Here is a 24,617-nt window from a genome sequence, read left to right on the forward strand (position 1 = left end):
TTGGATAATGTTTTCTGCTAACAGCTACTTCGAAGAATAGTTTGTTAAATGATTTGCAGGGTTATAATTCAAGAATCAGAATGGTTATGATCAAACATCAGAAGTTCTTATGAAGTCTCAAAGATCATAATACAAGTTACTAATTTCTGATGAAATGGTCTTTTATATGAGTCTGTACAACCTTCATGCTGATGATTGAGAGTCAGATTAAAGTGCATGAATCTTCAAGGAATTAGTACACATGTTCTGAACCTAGAATAATAAGTACTTGGCATCAAAGTTCTTCTGATAGTACTTTTTTTTAAAACTGTGGCATTAGCATCTAGCTATGAGGAAGAGTTTATTCTAGAGTTTCTTTAAGAAGATAACCAACGCATATTCAAAAGAAACCAACAAATCTTTTGAAGTGAAGCTTATCAGAATGTTGATGTTAACAAACCAGTGCTCTGGATAACATCAATCAACTTCTGAAAATAAACCAGATTTTGACTGAAAAATTTACTCTGGTACTTCAAAAAGGTTAATCATGAAAGTTTTCTTTCATTCTGATTTTATCTTTTAAGGATTATACATCTCAGGGGGAGCTTTGTGCTTCTGTAAGATGTATTCTTCTACGATTACCTTCTACAAAATTGTTCATCAAAATACATGTTTTGTCATCATCAAAAAGGGGGAGATTGTTAGAACAAGATTTGGTTCTGCATATATACCTTGAGTTTTTATGATAACAATGTTGTATTTGTGTGAGAACAATTTTGGCACCCTAGTGGTTTGTTATTGTGTAGCTTTAACAGCCAGTTCTGATTCTGAATATATGACATGCAACATCATCAATTTCTGATTAATGTGTTCCAAATCCGCTTATGCGCCAGTTAGTAGAAGTTCTAAAAGATGTTCAATATTGTTGTTGCAATAATCTTTCTGCTATTGTGATGATTCACTCTTAAGAAGCTTCTGAGGAGACAATACGGTGTTGTTGCAATATTCTCTCAGTTCATGCTTCTAGACGTGACTATGATCACCAAACTTCTGAAGAATGGAAAGCTTTTAAAGTTGTGTTACGTAGATAAAGATTTTGAAGATCTCAAGCCAGACGATTGAGGTTATCAAGGTTCTGACTGTAGATTCTGAAGACTCTGAAGATACTGAAGATCTCAAGCCAGACTACTGACGCTGTCAAGGTTCTGACCAAAGATTCTGAAGTTTTTGAATCCAACTTTATGTTTCTTAATTTCATGTTGCATCAACTTTCATTAGAAGCCAATGAACTTGAAGATAAGATCAAATGGGAATATGATCAAATAGTACATAGTACAAATCGAACATCCTCTCCACTACCTGATTCCGTGGACAAGAATAGTACTATACATCGCACTTGTCACTGATTTTATGGGTGAAGGACAGTACACAATATCATTCCTCTCCCATCCAACAGTGGGCATCCGCTCTATGAGCTTTTCCCTTTTTTTCCCTCCAACGCTCTTCTTCTTATGCTATATAAGTGAGAATTGGAGACTTGAAGAAAATGCCGTGTGACACAATATTTTGAAGAGTCTATTTATTTGTGAAAAGTTATCATTTGTTTGTACACAGGTTTTCTTTAAGTGTTTGTTTATCATTTGTGTAAAACTTGCTTGCATAGAAGCAACTTATAACACACAAAATAGTATTCAAATTGTTTGTTTGATTCTTTGAGAAGTTTATCCTTAAGAAGACAAAGAAGGTTATTCTTTGTGAGTCCTTAAGGAGACTAGGGTATAGTTAGATCCTTGAGAAGACAAAGAAGATTATTCTTTATGATTATTGTAATTTTTTTATTATAGTGGATTAAGTCATTGTGTATAAGACAAAATCACCTTGGCGGGTGGACTGAAGTAACTTTGAGTTTCAAGTGAACCAAGATAAAAATACTTTTGTTTTTTTATCTCTTTGTTATTAATCTGTTTGTGGTGTTCTTGTTTTGGAAAAAAATTGCTTGTAAAACCCAATTCAAACCCCTCATTTCTTGTGTTTTTCACACATTCAAAGATTGTGATCTGCAGAGATGTGATTAGTGATAAATTGAAAGAGTGGGAATGGAATGGTAAAGTCAAGAAGGGTTCAAAATAAGATTGATGTGTGATAAAAACAAGTAGTGAAGTTGACATTTAGATTCAATCAGAAGACAACAAAGTTCAAGTAGGTACAAACAGACCTCAAAGGACTAGAAACATGCCAGCAAGGTCGCAAGGTTGTGTGATCATATCAGATGATGTCGTCAATGATGAAGGTGAATTGGTACATTATACTTTCTATGTAGATATTGACCATATAAATGTAATTGAACAATTGAAGGATTCAAAGTGGATGAATGTTATGCTAGAGAGGCTGAAATTCATAGAGGTCAACAGAACTTGGTCATTAGTTGAATTACCACAAGGAAAGAAAGAAATTGATATGAAATGAGTGTACAAGGTGAAACTTAATCCTAAAGGATAAATGACCAAGCAGAAAGAAAGACTTATGGTCAAACAATTTCTTCAAAGAGAATGAATTGGCTTTGATGAGGTTTTTGTACCAGTTGTTAGGATTGAGACAATCAGGTTGGTTGTTGGTTTAACAAATATGAACAACTGGTCAATGTGTCAGATGGATATAAAATGTGCATTTATGAATGGACCTTTAGATGAAGAAGTTTATGTGTTACAACCAGTTGGTTTTGAGAAGGAAGACCAAGAGAGCAAGGTGTACGAACTACATAAGGCATTGTATGGACTCAAACAAGTTTCAAGATCTTGGAATAAGAAGATAGATGGCTTTCTAAGAGAAAAGGAGATTTTGAAGTGTACAACTTATCAGGGTGTGTATTTAAGAATAAGAAAAGGTTATTTGATAATACTTTGCTCTTTGTAGATGATCTGTTAATCACAAACAACTACAAGAAGAAGATTGAAGATTTCAAAGTTGACTTGAGAAAGGAATTTGAGATGTCTGATCTTGGAAACATCTCATACTTCCTTGGAATTGAGTTCTACAAGTGTGGTAGAGGACTAATGATGCACCAAAAAAGATATTCTAGTGAGATATTCAAGAGATTTTAGATGGAGGATTGTAATTTTGCTTCAACACCAGCTGAACGAAGATTAAAATTGACAAAGGATTCAAATGAAGATGATGTTGATCCTATGGATCTATGTGCTTGAAGGTATAAAGTTGAAGAATCGGAGAATGATCTAATAAATTTCAAAAGGAAGCTAAGAGAGCCAACATATCTTGGAATGAAATGATGATAAGGAAGAAACAAACATTTATCTAGCGGAAAATCATCAAAACAATGAGGTAATCTATCACTTTTAGTATCAAGATTTATTTGGAATTTGTACGAAACTAACAAAAGAAACAAGTAAATTAGAACAAATCATATCTACCTAAAAAAAAACTATATCTTCCCTTGAATTGATGAATACAAACCTGCTAGAAGAAATAGAAAGTCTTATGGAGAGACAATATGATTAAATTCAAAACTTTTCCTTATCTCATAAAGTTTTAGAGTAATCTATCAAGTGCGATCAATGTGACAATTTGAAAAACAAAATTGAAGATATTCAAAACATGCTTGATAAATTCACTAAAGGAAGAGACAACTTGAATCTTTTGTTGGGTAACCAAAGGGTATATTATAATAAGGCTGATCTTGGTTATGAACCTAAGAACAATACTAACAGTTTTAGTAATATTTGTAATGCCTAACAAAAATCTAAACACAAAATCCTATGATGTAATTACTCTACATAGACGACCATATTTCCATGTTTTGCTTTATCAAAAAGAGTAATGAGAGTAAAGAAGGACATCCTCCTTCATACTTTTATAAAGAGCACTGTGAAATTAAAAAGAGAAAGATGCATGCTCACAATATGTATTCTACTAACATCAAATGACCCTAAAATATTTGGGTAATAAAACTAGAAAAGTTAAATTGTGATGCAGATGATGATACCAACAGTTGCTCTTAAAGTGAAGAAATTAATAAGTTATATTGTTCGACTCCTACGCGGGAAGAAATTTATTTGTCTAATAACAATGATACAAAATCATTAGATCCTTAAATTTTTGTTAAGATCCTGAATCTTACCCTTTGGCTGTTCTATTTAGTTATAGCTTTATTTCATAAGTTACTTAATATTAAGTAAGTTGTGTAATAAAGAAAAGCGATTATGTTTAATTCCTCTATATGCACGGTCTATAAAAAGCTTAATGTGAAATCCTTTAAAACATATTTTCAAAAGTACCATGAATATGGAAGAGCTCATGCATATTACCTTTGGTGAACTAACACCTAGTAGGTAGAAGTAGAAGTTGTTACTTTTGTAGGTATCCCTTAAAGAACATAATTGGAAGATGACAAACAAGGAAAGGAAAAATTTCAAAGACAAGAAGTCCAAAGTCCAAATGGAGAGATTCAAGTTAAAGAAGTCAACTTAAGAAAATCAATGACTAACTAAAGAATGAAGGACAATTAAGGATCGTCTCATTCAGAATGTTAATGGAGGTATTTCTAAAGAAGTTGCATCTCAACACTCCCTTAGCAAGATTAAAATAAAAATATATGAGAGCTTTTTGAAATATATTAGGTGTACAAGAAGAAGTGGTTACCTAATGGTGTTTGTATATCACGATGCTCTTAACATTGATGGTATCATTCAACGCCTGCATCACGAAACCTATTAAACAGTTAAGATGATAAATTGGTAATAGATTTATCGGTCCTACGTTTTGACAAACTATTGTATCAAATGATTTATAAATAAGGGAAATCGAAGATGATTTTTTGTTTCCTCGAAAGGGAAAGCTTCTCAAGTTACCTTGAGATTTTAAGGTAGTACACTTAGTAGAGTTTGAAAAACCGGAAAACTCTGATTGATTCTCTAGTGAGTGATTTATTAGCTGTTTAGTCAATCACTTTTTTCTACTAACCTATGGTTGAACTATAAGTTATTTGGGAGAAAAGAGGTGCCAAATACAGTATGCCTATTTTCCAATATTAGTTTAGGGCCTAAGGAGGATAAAAAGATGTTTTCCTAAAATGAAATTATTATCCATTTGAAAGAATTTGAGAAAGAAAGAAGTAGACTCCATAATTTCCTATCGGTTTAAAAAGCTTCAAAGAATTTTGAGTTCTATTCGAGAAAGAATCAAGGGGAAGAAGCTCTCTAAAGTATAAATACCGAATAAAATCAAAGTTGGATGCTACCATCCGTGGGAAGAAATAAGATCTTAGATCATATTCTTTATGCCTTAATCTAGATTGCTTTTGTCCATCTATATAAGGTAACTTATTACTTTTACATGGGATCTATGTGCTTATACATTTTACTTATCAAATATATAGTTTTATCCACCTTTTTTATTTCAATAAATGGGGGGAGTATACTCTTAAAGCGAGTAGAGTATACTCTATACTTAATTTAGGGGGAGTTAATCACTCTAAACACATATATGTTATCTCTTTTACCACTTCCCTGAGATATGTTGTCATCATCAAAACGGGGGGAATTTGGACCTATGTGCTTGCAGGTATAAAGTTTAAAATACTGCCAAAGATTTATCTGAAGTTTTGATGATGACAACGATGATTAAAGTCGATGGCAATAACTTTCAACTTTGAAGACAAATATATATCCAAAGAAATATTTCATTCCTAACCAACAAAAATAGATTCAAGATCAAAGTTCTTATATAATTATAAGCAATATAGCAAAGAATCTTGAAGCCTCGGATAAAGTGTGAAACCTCGTCAGGTATGAAGGTAATGAAAACACAAGAAAAGGGGGTTTGAATTGGGTTTCAAGAACAAAAAAATTTGCAACCCAAAGAGACAAACTGAAACTATGAACAAAAATAATGAAGACAATTATTTTTATTCTGGTTCACTATTAACAAATCTACCTCCAGTCCACCCACCAAGGTGATTTCTCCTTATCACAATGACTTAATCCATTATAACTGAACTTGATCACAACACAAAGACCGACTGCCAATGTCTTTCTTGAGTAACTCTGACTAAACCCTAGTCAATCAAGGAGATACAATCACAAAGGTTGAGATACAAAGTGTGTTTATAAAATTCTTCTAAGAAAGCAGAACACACAAATGAGTTACAAAATGTTTCACAGAAAAATATATTATATGAACAGTATGAAATATTCACGTAATTATATTCTTAGCACTTAGTTACTGTTCCATTCTTCCAAGAATCCTTTATATAGGCAATGAAGAGATTTGTTGGAGAGTAGAAGTGGAATACATAAATGTAGTTGTATCCTTGCATAATTTTCTCTAAAAATGGGAGACACAATGGTACAATAGTACAGTCCTTAGCCCACAAAATCAATGTAGTGGAAGGAATATTTGATCTTCTATTGTGTAGTATTTTCTCACGTAAAAGTTTTTTGATCTTATCTTCAATATTCATAGGCTTCTGATAAATATATGATGAGGCATGCATAGAAGAAGAGTAAGAGTCTGGTTGAGAGAAGCTTCATAAACTTGGTCTTCAGAGTCTTGATCCAGTTCCTCAGAACCTGGTCTTTAGAGTCTGGTGAGACAGTTCATCAGAGTTATTTGGGCAAAAGACTTCAGAGTTTGACATCATCATAAGCTTCAGAGTCATAAAGCTTTGGATAGACAATGTTCATAAGCGTTGAGTAAAGTAGTCTAGAGCTTGATTATCTTATAGATCCCACATATCGGAGTCATAGTGCACTAGGTTCAGAATATGATGACGTCACGTGTCACTTTTTCATAGTCAAAACTTATATCTAGTATCTGCAAACTAAAAAAACCATTAGGATACAAAATTGTTCTCTTTGTGATACTCAAAACATAAGGTCAGATGCAAAAGCAAATCTTGTTCTAACAATATCCCCCTTTTTTATGATGACAAAACCATGAATTTTGATGAACAATTTTTACTTGGTTTTATCACAAAACCATCAGAGTGAGGTTTGAAATCTCCCCATGAGTTTTATATTATTAAAATTATTTCTTAACTTAAAACTTCAAAGTTAGTTTTGCAAGTTCCCCCTGGGCTTTAGACTTAAAATAATTTTAACACCTAAAACATTTCAATCAACATGAAAGAAATAACTTCCCTGTACGAGGAATCCTGGTTGAAATATCTTCATATTTGAACTTTCTTGACTTCATGTATCAGAATGTATTATATCAGGAAGTTTGGTTATCAAGAGTATGTCTTGTATAAGAGTCTTGGTTAAACTTTTACCCGATCTTGATGGGACATATTCCTTGTATCAGAGTTTGATTAGAAATTCTCAATTTCTTGTATCAAGACATGGTTGGAAGCTGGCTTGAATCAGAACTTGGTTTAAAAAACCATATAAGCCTGGTTAACGCTTGTTTACCTATGAAGTTAAAACTTGATAGTCTGAATAACTGAACTTCTTAAAGGTCTGGTTAACTTAACTTCTAAAAGACCGGGTTAACATGACTGAGAAAGATCTTCTTAAAAATACTGGTGAACTTTATCAAAGTTCCCAGACTAGTAATCATAATCAGAAATGTTAGACAGAAGTATCAGAGTCATAAAGGTTTGGGATTAGAAGGGACATAAATATATCAAAATTGTGTACACTTTTCTCCCTCATTTGACATCAATCAAAAAGATAATAAAAGAATAAAGACAAAGGATAAAGATAAAATAAACTTCATTTAATTTAGAAGGACAAAGATACAGAATCAAAATATAAACATTTAATCAAAAACAAAAGAAAGCAACATTTTAAAAACATTTTGGGTTCTAAGTTGGGGGTGGCAGTCTTGGTAAAATGACTTGAAGCAGTCATTCAATCTTTGTGTTAGTTTGAGCGTGTTCCTTGAACATGTCGTATTTCTTTTCCGTGAGAGTCCTAACAACCTCATTCTCTTGCTTGAGTTCTTCCAGAGTCTTCAACACAAGAGGAGTTGGTTCAGCTTCTACCATTGGCTTCGTTCCAGAAAATAGTTGCAATCTCAATTTCTGGAGGAGGAAGAGTAACTTTTGTTTCAGCTTAAGCTTCATTTCATATATCCTTTAAGATAACTTATTGTCCTCAAGAGGAGTAGATGAAGTAGTGTTGATAGTATGAATAGAATTAAACGAGGTCTCAGCTAAAGGAGACTTACCATGAGGTCTATTATGAGCAATAGACATTTCAAATGGCTTAGCATTCCTAGAACCTAGAAAAGCTTAATGTTTATAGTCAATATTTATAGTAAAACTCTTAAGAATGCCTCTTAGGGACAGGACTAGAGCAACATTCGGCCAAACTTGTATAAATCAATGGTGAAATCTCTCTAACCCCAACATTTTAGTTTATGCAATTTACTTTCTTTATTGTATTTCCGTTGTAATTTACTCTACCAAAAGTACTAATACGATCTTAATCGAGAAAAGAATAAAACTAATCATGAATTTAAAATACCACAATTCACCCTCCCCCCTCTTGTGCTTGAAGTCACTTGTCCAACAGATCCAACACAATATTATAAAAGACTTGTTGGATCATTGAGATATCTTTGGCACACAATGCCTGGTCTAGTATACAATGTAGGCACGACAAATAGATTCATGCAGAAGTCAAAGTTGTCACATCTTGCAGCCACCAAAAGGATAATAAGTTATCTCAAAGGAATACTAGACTATTGATATTGTTTCCAATAACATATGAAGGAAAAGAATGCAGACCTGTGGGATATACTGACTCAAGTTTGTATGGTAAAGCTGAGGATATAAAATCTACAAGTGGTTATGTATTCATGTTAAGTGTTGCATCGGTTGCTTGGAGCTCAAGAAATGAATTAGTTGTAGCATTGTCATCATGTGACACATAATACATAGTTGCTTCCGTTTATGTCTATCAAGCAACATGAATGGTGAATTTTATTGATGAGATTGAAAGCAATGATCATGGAGCTATGATTATGATAATTGGTAACATGCTTGTTATCAACTTGACCAAGAACCCGATAGCACATGGGAGGAGTAAACATATTGAAAAGAGATTCTACTTAGAGAACAAGTAAGGAATGGAAGGTGGTGCTTAGAGCATTATAGAAGTGAGAATCAAATAGCTGACATCATGACCAAAGTTGTACATGTTGAATTGTTCAAAAAATTGAGAAATATGATAAATGTATAGAGTCTATATATAATGAAATAAAGGTGGATTGAAAGTGTAATTCATAATGTCCTTTTATGTTACTTAGGAAACAAATAACAAGTTAGTTAGTTGTAGAAAATTTGTTATAAAACAGAATTCTATTTTAAAAGTTAGTTAAGCAAAATGAGATTACTTGACTCGTGTAATTTCAATATAAGAGACTCCTAACTTTGTAAAAATTGATATAATATAATACTCTTTTTTCTTCCATATTCTCCTTCTATTCCATCTTTATTTTTATTTTCAATTGCAAAAATGTGAGGAACAAATTGAACATTGAAACTTTGTGTGTATCACTTGAGTGAGGAATGTTGTGAAGATTGATCTTGTTCAAACAAGATTTTATTCCAACAGTTATAAAAAATTATATATATATATATATATATATATATATATATATATATATATATATATATATATATATATATATATATATATATATATATATAAAAGAATGTAATAAGTGAGAACTAAAACGAGAACTAATGATATCAAGTGTTAGATTTAATTAATGATTAAGATTTATTTATCCTATATAAAAAGAATTTTATTGATTTTTTTTCTATTATGTTCAAAGTTTTAAAATTCCATAATAAGAAAATCTTACCATAAATATTTTTTTATTTGTTTACTAATATTTAGTATAAATTAAATAATAATATTTTTTTATTTATTTTGTTTTAAAAAAATTAAATATTAAATAAGATTTAAATTTCTGATTTGTCAATATCGTGCCACTTTCATTATAATATTTTCACAAAAATAGAATTTTTATTAAATTTTCAAACTTGCAAACAAATAAGGCAAGCAATATAGATAATAATTTCACATTCTCTAATATTTTTATTCATTACACAGTTATAAATATATTGATCTAAAATTTATTTTTATGAAAAAAAGTTGAACGTTTCAATAGATTGTTCTATAATATTAAAGTATAAAATGATTATATTATAAATAAAATCAACTTTTTAATTTTGAATGTTCTACTATTGTCACCATTTTAAATAAACTATATTGTGACAGTATTATAATAATTGTGGCTCATATTAGATATTGACAAACTAAAAATTTAAATCTTATTATATATTTATTTTTTTCAATTAAAATAAATAGAAAAGTATTAGTTTTTAAATTTTACTAAATATTAATATAACAAATAGAAAAATATTTATGATAAGATTCTCTTTTTATAAAAAATTTAAATATTAAACATAATAGAAAAAATTTAGTATTCTTTATATAGAATAAATAAATCTTAAACATTAATTAATCTCACTGTTGATATTATTAGTTCTTATTTCTCACCATAAATATCAATTTTCAATGAAATATATATATATATATATATATATATATATATATATATATATATATATATATATATATATATATATATATATATATATATATATATATATAAAGGACTGATGGGTGAAGTCAACATTTAAACCAATAATTATTGACTTGGTGTAATTTATTGAATCATTGATTCAATTTTTACCCTTCTCACTCGTGTGGGTTACTCTTCTTTTTTTCTCTATAAAACCAAATTCTTGGTCTCTCAAATCCCACCATTCTTGTCTCTCTATATTTTGTGTGTCTAAGTTTAGTGGATAAAAATGGCAGGTACTCATGGGAGAACAGTCTTGTTCATGTTTGTTGCAACATTTATATGGTTTAATGCCCAAAATGCATTTGTGAGTTGTGCTTTAACATCTGAATTACAAAGCAAAATTTCTAAAATCAACCAAGAGGGTCCTTACTTGGGTTTAGTCATACCAAATTCTTTTGAACTGAATCCTCTTCTTCAAAATCCAAGCTATACTCCTACTGACACCATCATAGATTTTGCAGGTAAGTAACTGCATACATCTATTTCCATTTAAAAGGACAAAAAACCAGCTATCATTAACAAGAAATAAATAATCATAAAGCTTTGCATGGAAAAATATCAATAATGTATACTTTGTGATTCGCCTAATATATTTTATTTATGGCTAATAATAAAGGAAGGAGATTTCGTTTTGGATCCATAGGCGACAAACCTGTTGTATTGGTCATGACTGGATTGAGTGTGGTAAGGTTTCATTTTTGGAGTTAATTAAAAGTTATATATAATTAATTAGTCTAATATTTCTGTATAAATATATGAAATGTAGATAAATGCAGCTATAACAACACAGCTTCTATTAAGCATTTTTAATATAGATGGAGTTGTTCATTATGGTATTGCTGGAAATGCAAATCCTTCATTGCATATTGGAGATGTTGCTATTCCTCTTTATTGGGCTCATTTGAGACTTTGGAGCTGGCAGGTATTATATTGGAATATTATTTTATATGATATATAGTGAGAAATATGATACCAACCTTTACTTTACATAGTAAAATACTATACACGAGACAAAAATGATTTCGTAGCCATATATGTTAAATTAATGTCTCAGATTTCATCATTCAAAACATTCATTATATTAAGATTTGATGGTTGAAAGTTATTAACATTTTTATTATTTAAAATTTAAACAATCTGATACCGTCCATCTTTCAAATACATATTCAAGCATTTATCCTTTAAATACATATTCAAATCGATTTGTAGGATGAAGATTGTTCTTGCTTATAAACACATATTCATGTCATATGTTATCTGATATGAGACTTTTAACATCTATAATAAGTTACAAATCAAACTTAAACTTTGATATTTTTTAGTATGATAGATTTAACTTGAGAAAGCTTAAATTGACTCAATCTATTTTCATCCCTAACTACAATGAATCATGATTCATAAAAAAATAGTAGTAATTAGTATTTTAAAACATAGCCGGGATAGGTGGATCATATTAGTTGGACAGACTGAGAATCATCAGAGGGTATGTTGATCCGATAAGGGAATAAAATCAGAATTATAATTGGTCCGAAGAAAATCAGTGTGACTCAACCAATCCACCGCTCAGGTTATTGAATCGATGGATTTCTTAGAAAGGGAGTTGATACTTTTATGTATATTTTTAAATTCATCAAAACGAAATTTGGGTGGGAATATTTTTTTTTTGAAAATTAATGAAATTAAAAAAATGCTTCTCTCTCATATTAATTTTTTAAAAAATCTATTTTAATGTATTGTTATAGTAATTTATATGAGTTTGTACTATGCCGACTATCTTTAGGACTTAATCTATTTTATAAATTTGTTAGATTTCTATTTTTAAAAATTTAGAATTTGTTGTGTTTTTGAAAGTTGGAACATTATTATTTGTGTAAATGATTTTATAGATATTTTTTTAAGTTTTATAATTATGAAATTTATATCAAGAATTTTATTTTATAAATATTTTTTATTTAAAATTTATATAATCCAAATTATTAATCATGTTGTCCAACCAATGACTTATGATGAGACTAATAACCTAATAATTAGACTCGATTGGATGAACAATGATTCAGATTTATAGTAATTAATAATATATTTGTTTGGGCTAAACCAATATTCGCAAAGAGAATATATTTTATCCAAATAATTAATATTTTTGATTAAATTTTTAAGTAATCACGATTTTCACTATTTCTCAAACTAACCTATTTACAAAAAATTAGAAGTAAGAGGTGTCATAAATTCAATTGGCGACTACATGTATTCTACATGTATTTCGTAAGATGTGTCGTCAATTAAATTAACGCTTCTATTTAAAAAGTAAGAGGTGTCTTCATCTAAATCTTATACACTAACACCAATTCAATTGGTGATACCTTTTATAAAATGCATGTAGTTGTCAATTAGATGTAGTTGTCAATTAGATTAGTGACATCTCTTAACTCTATTTTTTAAATAAATAAAAAAATCAATTAATTTAGAAAATAGGTGAAAACCATAGTTATTACTTGTAAATGTTGATTATTTGAATAAAAATAACAAAGATTTTATAAACACACTAACACTCCTTTGGTTCGAAATAAATTATTATCTTAATATAAATTGTTTCAAAACGAAGACATTTTACTTTTTAAAAGTATTATTAATTAATTTATGGTAATATTATTTTCTAATTAATATCATGTAATAACAATTAAATTTCATGATAATTTTTATAAAAAAATTATGACTATTAATTCATTAATTACATTTATTCATAGTTAAATTTATAATAATTAAATTTAGAGAAATTTCTAGTATTCTAGAGTACTCATTAAGAGTTTAAAAATATATTTTTTCTTTGAAAGTATTTGTATTTAATGTATTAAAAATTAAAACAATTAACCTTTTTAAAGAACAAAAGGTATAATTTTAAAAAAAAAGAACTTATATTCAATCCAATATTTTTTATTTGAAATTCTTAAAAAGTATTCTTGAAGTACTTATTAGCATGACTTAATTTAAATATTTGATTAGATGTTTTAGAAATAAATTTATAAACATACCAAATAAGAGTCAAACATCTCTATTACTTCTCCTTTCTCAATTTATTATTTTTTCATTATGTTTTTATGAGAAATCAAATAGACCAATAATAGACAAAGATAATTTGTTAAAAATACTATTCTCTCTTTTAAATATTGTTAAAAATATCTATTATATTTTTTTAATCGATGTGAAATAATCAATTATTAATTTTAATATTAATATATGCAGAGATTTATTAATTTTAATATTAATATACTAATATTAATATATGCAGAGATTTGGATTAGGTGCTGATGATACGTTACCATTAGAAAACTTTGGAGACTACACAAGGGATGTAGGGTTCATCAAGTTTTCAGATTTCACCTCAAATATAAGTGCTGCTGATAGTGTTACAGTTGATAACCATCTCAACACTCTTTGGTATCAACCTGAAGAGATTTTTCCCATTGATGGCATTCCTGAACAAAGACAACATGCTCTTTGGGTTCCCGTTGATTCAAACTACTACCTCATCGCCAAAAAAACTCGAGAATATGAAGCTAGAAGCGTGCATAGATTCAGACACATGTTTGACAACAACACCAAAGGTACTGCTTGTGGAACGAGGAACAAGTTCAGGCAGGATTCTATTTAGATAATGCAGCGTACCGAACATTTATTCATAATAAGTTTAACGTTAGTCCTGTGGATATGGAAAGTGCATCAGTTGCTCTTGTTTGCTTGCAGCAAAGGATTCCTTTCATTGCTATTAGGGCTCTCTCTGATTTGGCTGGTGGTGGCACCGCGGAGTCGAATGAGGCCGATACGTTTGTGTCGCTCGCCGCCACTAACTCTGTCGCTGTGGTCATTGAGTTTGTGAAACTCTTGTCAGGACACTCCCAGTGGTGATCTTGTTTTTGTGATGTTTTAAATATTCTGTAATAAGTGCAATTATGCACATGGAGACAACAGCTTTGTTCTTGGTTGGTTGTTCGGAATATAATAAAAAATCTAATAACTAGTTTAGTTAGTTTGTTGGCTTTTAGTCAGAGAATTTTTATACCAATATGAGAGTGGAAGAACTTCAAAGTATTTTGCTTGTTCAAGAGCAACGAATGTGTGGCAATATAGATGAAGATCAAGTCTTAAAGGTTTCCAATGCAAGAAGAGACTATGGTCGCAAGAGAGGTTATAACAAAGGTAAAAGGAGTTTTTGGACAAAAACAAACAAGTTGCATCTGGTGCACTCATACATATATGGTCCTGTCACTCCTGAGTCAAATGGGAGTGTAAATGATTTTAGTAGGAAAATATGAATTTATCTTTTAAGTGAAAAATCACAAGCATTTGAAGTGTTTCAAGAGTTTAAAGTTCATGTGGTTGAGAACTGATAGATAAGGTGAATATACTTCTACTTATTTTAATGAGTTTTGTGATGCTCATGGGACAAGGAGACAACTCTTTGATTCCTATATTTCTTAATGGGGGCATTATGCTTAGATGCCTTCTGCTTAGGTCTGACTTGAGGGGTCTGGTTAGGATAACCATGCAGCCTGTAACAGAAGGGTTTTATGTGACCAAATCTACCACAGTAGTGACATCTCCATCTTTGAAATTTCTTCTTTTGATGGTTAATCCTCCTGTTTCCCTGATGTTGTGATATTGGTTGTGACTTCTGTTTGATTTTCTGAACTTCAGCCTTTGAGCTTTTGAGTTCAGTTGAGGATTCCTTAACAAAGCCTAAACCAGACATGGTTCTTGATTTCTGTCCCACCTTTAAAATCTCTTCCAAAGTGTCAGTTCCTTTATTCAGCATTCTGATGGATTTTGTCATTTGATCTAACTTAGAGGTCAGCAAGGTTATCTCACCATTTAGACCATCTATGACTGTCAGATGCTTCTTCTTCTCAGCTTCCAGCTCCTTGATGAGTTTCTTCTGCTTTTCTCCTTGTGTACACACTTCTGCACTTTTGACACATAGCTCTTTATATGAAGCAGCAAGTTCATCAAATGTAAGTTCATATCCACTTGAGTCATCATCAGAGACACAGACACTAGTTAGTGCAGTGACATGTTTAGTAGATTCTCCTTCAGACTCACTCTCAGAGTCTCCCTCAGACCAGGTGACAGATAGTCCCTTCTTTTGCATCTTGAGGAAGGTAGGACATTCAGCTCTAATGTGTCCAAAACCTTCACATCCATGACACTGGATTCCCTTGCCTTGGTTGAACTTTTCTTCAGATTTTGATCTTCTACTGATGTCAGATGAAGAGTTCTTGACATTTGGTCTACCTTTTTGATCAACCTTCTTTATGAACTTGTTGAACTGTCTTCCAACCATGGCTATAGCTTCTGATATGCTTTCATCACCTCCACTACTTCCTTCTTCTGAATCCTCTTCAGTATTTGATACAAAAGCTATGTTTTTGTTTTTCTTTTCCACATTCTCACACAAGCCCATTTCAAAAGTTTGGATAGAACCAATAAGCTCATCAACCTTCATATTGCAGATATCTTGAGCCTCTTCTATAGCAGTAACCTTCATGGCAAATCTCTTGGGCAATGATCTGAGAATCTTTCTTATAAGTTTTTCTTCAAACATTTTCTCTCCTAAGCCTCCAGAAGTGTTGGCAATTTCAAGAACATTCATGTGGAAGTCATGAATAGTCTCATCCTCTTTCATCCTCAGATTTTCAAATTAGTAGTCAGCATCTGGAGTTTAGACATCCTTACCTTGGAGGTACCTTCATGAGTTGTTTTGAGAGTATCCCAAACTTCTTTAGCCAGCTCACAGTGATGCACTAGTCTGAAGATGTTCTTATTTATTCCATTGAACAGTGCATTCAAGGCCTTAGAGTTTTCAAGGGCTAATGCCTCTTGCTCCTTGTCCCACTCTTCTTCAGGAATTTGCATAATGATTCCATCTTTACCTGTCTTCGTTGGATGTTCCCATCCTTTGTTGACAACTCTCCAGACCTTGCTATCTAGAGACCTCAAGAAGGCTATCATACGAGGTTTCCAGTCATCATAGTTAGAACCATCCAGCATGGGTGGTCTATTTGAGAATCCTGCATCCCTGTCCATGGTACTAGAAAGTAGCGTCCCTAGATCTCACCCAGAAATTAACAGGCAGGGTGCCTGCTCTGATGCCAATTGAAATTCTAGTAACAGACTATCGATGTCACACTGGATGTTATGACATCCAATTCTGCGCAGACAGGAATGATGCAGAAAGTAAATATAAAGGGCAGTAAATAACATAGAGAATTGTTTACCCAGTTCGGTGACAAACACACCTACGTCTGGGGGCTACCAAGTCAGGGAGGAAATCCACTATAAGATGTATTAATTCAGGACTTAAACCAACTGTTTAATCCTATCACTTAAGACCTACCCAATTCAATTTCAATCTCAACTAAGACCCGAGTTCCTACTCACTCCCCCTCAATCACAACAGTGATTACAACCTTTAATAATGTTAAAGTCAGTGGTGAAGTTATACTTCAAACAACTCTTGATTGTGCTTAAAAGCTTTAATCAAAAAACACAACACTCACGCTTAAAAGCTTAGAGTGACACAACAATTACAACTCAATAAACACCATAGTCCAATGCAATCCTCTAAGTGATAATTGCTTGGCTCACAAGTAACACCTAATACAAAACACAATAAACGTACATCACGGAAATACAATGATATATTTAATTCTTCACACTTCAAAACCCCTGAATTGCTGAAAGTAGGATTGTCATCCTTTTATAATGTAGCACTTGGGCCTTGTACTTGAATTTCCTAAAATTAAGGTTAAGCAAGTTAACCTAATTTCCACATATTAGGGTGCTAACAAATAGGCTATATGTTAGGCCTCTTAATTTTAGCACAGTTGTTAGTTTCCTGGATTTTAGCATAGTTGTTAGATTCCTGAAAAATAGCCTGAGATAAATACTGAATCATACCAGAAAAACTAACTAGCCTACACTTTAGCATATGCTGTCAGGAATGTATGTCATAACATTCAGTTTGACATCCAGACAATAGGCTATATGCTAGGTCTCTTACTCAGCTGTTAGTTTCCTGAAACAACAGCCTGAAATAAATACTGAACTATACCAGAAAAACTAACTGGCCTATAATTCAGTATCTGCTGTCAGGGATGAATGTCATAACATTCAGTTTGACATTCAGTAAATCCTGTATTAGCTAATCCTGCAGCATACTACTCAAGCATGTCATGACATCAGTCAAGACATCAGAGTACAGTTAGTGTTTTAACACAAAATGCAGCCAATCAAAAACATCTACAAAAACTACATCTCGACTGGTGATACACCTCCTGCGAAATGGCTCTAGGCATCATAGCTTATAAGCTTTGACTCGTTCAGGGTATCCCATGAACATGCATCTCAGAGCTCTATGTTCGACCTTGTTTTGCCTAATGTAAGCATAGGCTATGCAGCCAAATACTTTAAGTTTGTTGAGATCTGGTGGATGTCCCGACCAAACTTCTCCAGGTGTCTTCATATCTAACGTAATCGAAGGATATTTATTTATCAGATATGTAGTTGTCGAAATAACATCTGCCAAAAACACCTTCTTCAATCCAGCACTAACCAACATGCATATAACCCTTTCAAGGATTATTTTATTGAATCTCTCAGCTAAGCCATTTTGTTGAGGAGTACCTGCTACAGTCTTATGCCTTGCAATCCCATACTCGACACGGTAATTGTCGAAAGCTTCATTGCATAACTCAAGGCCATTGTCGGTTCTCAACCTCTTAACCTTTCTGCCAGTCTGAGTTTCGACTAGAACCTTACAACTCTTGAAATTTTCAAAAGTTTCATCCTTAGTCTTCTGAATGTATACACATAACTTTCTGAAATAGTCATCAACTATGGATAGAAAATACCTTCCACCTGAATGTGAAGGATTCCTTGCAGACCCCTAAAGATTAGCATGAATATAATCAATGGATCCATGTGTTCTTTGTTTACCTTTGTTAAACTTCACCCTACAGGATTTACCAAATACACAAGATTCACAAAACTCCAACTTCTCGACTTTGTCACCACCTAACAGGTTCTGTTTCCCAGTTCGACCAGGCCTCTTTCACTGACATGACCCAATCTCATGTGCCATAACTTTGTCTTCGACACAGGTTTCGTGGATGCAAAATATGTGGAGTCACTTACAACCTCGTCCTTTAGCGCAGCGTCCATGGTTGTGGCTCCCTTCAACGCTTCTAAACAACCCTGTTGAACTAGTAGGACTTTCATCTTCAAGCGCCACATGCCAAAATCGTTCACTCCGGTGAACTTTTTAATCTCATACTTTGTTGACGACATCTTCTTCATGCTCACCGCACCAATTTATTGTGAAAACGATGTCGGAATTACAAAGTATAATTGGTTTCTTCATCGGTAAGAAATCCACAAGGGTAGAAAAGAAGAAAACAATAAGAACACAATGAATATGGTTATAAACTGATATTCTTTACTTTCTCTTTGAAACAAGATTACAAGTGTGACAGAATAGAAAAATAACTTTTCTCACCCTAATTAGGATTTGGCTTATCCAATGATGAGAGACTAGTATGCTATTTATAAAAAAACTAACACACTAATGGGCTTTTACACACATGCTCATTACACAAGCTAACTTAGAGAACAAGTTAACTTAAACAATTGAGCATAACAAACAGGCTCAATTCGACATGCTAACAATCCTAGCATACTTCGATTACAGCATGTGAGTAGACTTGGACAACATGCTAATGATCCTGTCAGATTGTCGAACCAAGAAGTTACCCTTCGACAATACTAGAGTTCGATCCAATATCTCACAAATCTCCACGTTGGAACAAACTCTATAACATCAAGGGAATAAACTAGCTTTCTTCATGCAACTTTATCAACTGCATACAGTGGTTATCATGAAGAGACTTCATCTCATCATCCATGACCTTCAGCCATTCAGTCTTATTTTGACTCCTCATAACTTCCTTATAGTCTCTAAGTTCTTCATTGTTTAAACAGTAATGTTGTAGATGTTGTGAAATCTAACCGCTTAGATATAAAAGATCTTGGAAAGGCTAATGTAATTCTTGATATTAAAATTAATATGTCGGAAAAGGGAATTTTCTTGAATCAATTTCACTATGTTGAAAAGATCCTAAAGAAATATAATTAATTTGACTTCAAACTTGCTTGCATACCATATGATCCAAGTGCGAAACTATTTTAGAATACTAGTAAAAGTACAAGACACTCAGAATATGCAAGCATCATTTGCGGCCTTAGGTATACCACTTATTGCACTAGACTCAATCTTGCATATGTTGTGGGACTATTGTCCAAGTTTGTCAATAGACTTAGTAATTAGCCCCATAAAACTATTAATAAGGTCTTAGATACCAAAAAAGAATAAATCTTATATTACATTGTCAGAGGATTGTCAGAGGTTTCATGTTGTCCTTGAAAGATACACTAATGTATATTGGAATACTTTCTTAGATGATTTCAAAGCAACGAGTGGTTATACATTTAGTATCACACTAATGTATATTGGAATACTTTCTTAGATGATTTCAAAGCAACGAGTGGTTATACATTTAGTATCGATGAAGGATCGGTGGTGTTTGTGTATATGTGTTTGTGTGTAAATTAAAATAAATAAAAATTTAAAATCTCACATTACTTAGTTTACACACTGGTTATTACTTAGATTACACATTTTGGTTAATTTCCAACACAGCTATTGAATTATGAACAATTCTTTTCTTCCCTCTTTTTTCCTCCCTTTGAAAATTTATCTCTTCCGAAAAAAATTATCTCTTAAAAAAAGTTGTCTCTTCAAAGAAATGTTTGGCTCTTTTATAATTAAAATTGGTCAAAGTACTACTCAATTGTCCCTTCAAATATTAGAATTGTCATGAACCATATTCAGTGGTCATAGAACCATATAGACTGTGTATTTATAGAAAAATGATAGAGTGTAACTAAAATGCTTTATCTTGGGAAAATGCTAGACGTGATGCTGTTGTAGCAGCTTGTCATTTATCTAGATTTGCTTTATTTTCTTCTAATATTGTTTGGATTGAGAAATATGCTTCTTGTATTATTTCCTTTATTGCAACTAATTTGGTTGTATAATGAATTCAGTTGTTCATCAAAGAAAAATCTATGTTTGATTCATGTTTAACAATTTGTAGAGGACCCAAGATTATTAATTAACTTTAAACATTCTTCTCACTCCTCCAACCAAACACATGTCAAGAATTCCATAAGCATTCTCATAAAGTAAACATTCGATTATTTTCATTCGATCTTTTCTATGTATTAACATTGTACTCTTCTAATCATGAATCCCTTTCAAAATTTTGTACTTACCATGAAACTCAGAGAATATTTGCATGCACCAAGAGAAGTTTTACAAGGATATTAAAACCACTTACTACAATCCAGGTGGTTTAAACAGAGGAAACAGATTATAGATGCTATCTACATCTATAGGCAATCCAATAGCACGCTGAAGAACAGGTGGAGTTGATGTCTTTCCCTTCCATGTGTTAAACCATGGACCTCCTCCAACTTCTAGAGCTGCCATGTCACTTGTCACGTCCAATATAATCTGCCATTTTCACATAACATTCATGAGCATGTTCCAATAATCAAATCAGACACAGTATGTGAACTTATGCAGGAATAAGAAAAACACCTTTCCCTTGCTTCCATCGTATCTTCGTTCCCACAATTTTAATTTTAGATTTCCAAAGCATGTGTCTTTACAAGCTTGGGAAAGGCCAGCTTCTGAGGTTGGAGCGCGCAATGTAGTACCTGGATCATCTGCTGTTGCTTCGATTTCAACCTGCAAGAATATCACAATTGAGTCTGCCAACTATACTAGTTGTAATATTAATCACCAACATAAAAAAAAAATGTGATTGGAAACAAATATTTACCAAATAATTGCCATTGTCTGCAGACATAAACCAATAACCCCATGTAGCAACTTCCCAGGTTACAACACCATTCCAAGGCACAAATTCATAAAACTTTCCACCAAAGTGAACTCCAATCTGTCAATTTGCAACATAGTAAATATTAAAAGTTAGGACAAATCAATAATAATAATAATAACAACTATATAATATAATAGAAAGGGTTGCTGCATGCCGTGACCAAAACTAACAAGAGCAACACTATTTTTACCATAAATTGAAACAAAAGAAATCACTAACTGTCATTAAATATCAACCTACATGAGCCACTTGACAATAAAATCAACAGAAATCCTCATCGCTTTCCTGAAGTGTCCTTAATGCAATTGATGCATAATTGAAAATACTAAAAACTCATTATTGCTTTAGATTTTGTCAACTCAAAGAGAACAGCTAACAAGAGCAGAGACATGTTATTCTAATCCCCAAAATAAAAGAACAATCAGATTAGCTTTACATCCTTGTCCTTTAGCCATTCTTATTACCACCAACATTTACTTCAAATGTAATCTTCATACTACATATAGTTTGTGTAGATCTATGAAATGGGTCAAATTGAAAGTTGAATGTTGTATGAAGTTACCAATGCAGCATTTTCAAATGTCTCAGTTAATCCGGGAATTTGTCTCAATCCGCCTGCTGCTGTAAGTGCAACCTCTCCACTAGCACCTTCGAAAACATTACACTGAGCCTGCATGAGAAATCAACGATATGAGATACAAAAATATATATCCAAATATTGGTGAGAAACATTAATATAATAACACAAGATATTAATCTACAATACTGGAAAAAGTCAATTAACCATAAAACAAGGAAATACAACACTCTGACCATAATGTTAAATCAAAATACAAGGTTTGAAATAGATTGCATACAACAAGCTAGAGCTGAAGTTTCATAACAAACCATGAAACTGGTGTGCTGATAAACTCTATGACATATGCTACAGTGAAGAAAGAGAGCTTTACCCAAAACCATTTTCTTGGGAATGCTCCACCCCAGTTCTTTTCTGAATAAGATGGGGCATTTTCAAACTCAATCCTCTCGCCATCCCACTCTATCCAACCTGAGATTGAATATTAATATAAGAAAAATGAAAGAGAACACACATGTTACAAATATGAGTAATCATTGTCGTAGCATTCCAATTTTTGTTCAAAATTGATCATGTAAATGATCATTGTCATACACTATCTTTCCTATTCCTGACTCACCGCATGGCTCTAGCAATAACTATATATATATCTTCAACACCACAATCTTAGTCATCTGTAACATTTTGTAAATAGCAAGTGGCTAAATGTCGATCACATTGGCAAATTATACGCCATAATAGCTTCACATCAATTGATCAAACCAATCTGTTTCAGTTCAGACATAAAAAAATGAGGATACTAGACCATGATAGCACATGCCTGTTGAAAGTCCACCACCCATGCATATTTGCCAATGCGGTTCAAAAACAGGAAAAGCTGCAAGCCAGCCAGCAGTTGACTTTTGTGTGGACCCGACATCACCCCATCCATATACAGGACGTGTACTATACTCCCAGCGAGCCATCTTTACTGTTTCTACGTAATCCGACCTATAATTAAATTAGTGTCAAATAACAAATGTAATCAACCAAAGAAGACAAATTTAAAAGGCAATGTAACCCCTACCTTCCGTCATCGCAAATAGAACCTTGATGCCAAAGAGGAGTGACTTGAAAACCTTCCAATACTCTATCATTAAATTCCTAAGCAAAGTGACCAATTGTAATCAACAATATGATGGTGACATGATATAAACCATTTGTCAAACTAGTCAAAAAGTGTTGAAATTTAAGGAAAAAGTCACCATTGCAAGGGTATCAAGGATTACCTACGAAATAAGAAAACACCTTATAAATTATAAGATACATGAAAACAGTTACAGCTTTATTTTATCTTTTATTATAGAAATAATTTATACATAATCACTTATATGATGAACGCTTATGCTTTAAGTGCTTAACAAAACATAGAAAAATAGATTGAAAGAATATATATAAACCTACCTTAGGATGAACCTCCTTGTTTGGAGGTTTCGAATTTGGTTTGGCCGCAAAAGTGTTACCCAGCATCAGTTCATTCCTACCTAAGCATCCAAAAACAAACATTGTCTTGTAAAAGTTAAAATAAAATAACAATGTGATCATCATCCACTTAACAACTCCACACAAAAAAAAAACACAAATTATGCAAGAATACACAACAACTAGTTGCTTACTTCCCCAGAAGTTGTGTGATTCCGGAGTGTATTGGCAAATGTATTTATCATCAGCACCAAGAATTTGAGCCCCAACACCAGTAAACCTAGGTCCATATTGAGCCAATTCGAAAGTCGTCAATGGTTTGCGAAACGCAGGATTCTCAACGGAATACATGAAGCAAAAGCTTTGCCTTTTTTCCGGAATGGAAACTTTGAAGTACCAACCCTCAAAGAATTTCCGAGCAGTTCCATCAAAGTGATACCTAAACACACAAACAAAAAATACCAATTTCAATTTCAATTTGAATGAATAATGTAAACAAAAAAAATGCATACCCGCTGTGAGGAGTACGAAGCTGCCGATTGGGAGGTGTAGGGGAGTAAATAGGTTTGGAAGATTGAGAATGTTGATTATCTTCAACGGGATCGGTGTGTGGAGAACCGGAATTGTGAGCGAGTGATTTGAAAGAAGCGTGATTGTTACGAAGGGGAAAGGAGATGAATGTGCGTGTTGTGAAATTGGCGGTGGATGAAGAAAGGGAGGGGAGGTGAAGAGAAAGAGGAGGGGGTTCAAAAAGCTTGGTTTCCATGGATGAGAGTGTGATTCTTGTTTGGAGAAGAAGAAGCGACTGTGTGTGAGTTTATTGTCTTCCGTGTCAACTCATCTTCGTCTTCAGTTCAATTCAATCCACGTGACATGCTTAGTTTTATTTTTTATTTTTTGTGGTTTAAATGAGATGTTTGGTTTAGTTTATTAGACTCTAAATTTTTTGTAGTAATGTTATATACATG

The 24,617-nt window shown here is 32.4% G+C and overlaps 1 protein-coding gene and 1 pseudogene across 1 annotated transcript; one reads left to right on the forward strand and one right to left on the reverse strand.

Moving 5' to 3' along the window:
• The first annotated feature begins 10,822 nt into the window (after positions 1-10,822).
• On the forward strand, positions 10,823-14,533 carry LOC127087706 (bark storage protein A-like; annotated as a pseudogene).
• A 6,352-nt stretch (positions 14,534-20,885) lies between these two features.
• Positions 20,886-24,573, reverse strand: LOC127084642 (tocopherol cyclase, chloroplastic). The gene is made up of 10 exons (XM_051025131.1): positions 24,162-24,573; positions 23,844-24,088; positions 23,632-23,711; positions 23,255-23,331; positions 23,009-23,178; positions 22,562-22,659; positions 22,174-22,281; positions 21,552-21,668; positions 21,308-21,457; positions 20,886-21,220 (listed from the first exon to the last, which is right to left on the reverse strand). The coding sequence occupies exons 1-10, from the start codon at positions 24,413-24,415 to the stop codon at positions 21,044-21,046; spliced, it is 1,476 nt and encodes a 491-aa protein (XP_050881088.1). The 5' UTR covers positions 24,416-24,573; the 3' UTR covers positions 20,886-21,043.
• Positions 24,574-24,617: the final 44 nt, after the last annotated feature.

This window comes from Lathyrus oleraceus, chromosome 5 (genome assembly GCF_024323335.1).
Source record: "Lathyrus oleraceus cultivar Zhongwan6 chromosome 5, CAAS_Psat_ZW6_1.0, whole genome shotgun sequence".
Taxonomy (NCBI): domain Eukaryota; kingdom Viridiplantae; phylum Streptophyta; class Magnoliopsida; order Fabales; family Fabaceae; genus Lathyrus; species Lathyrus oleraceus.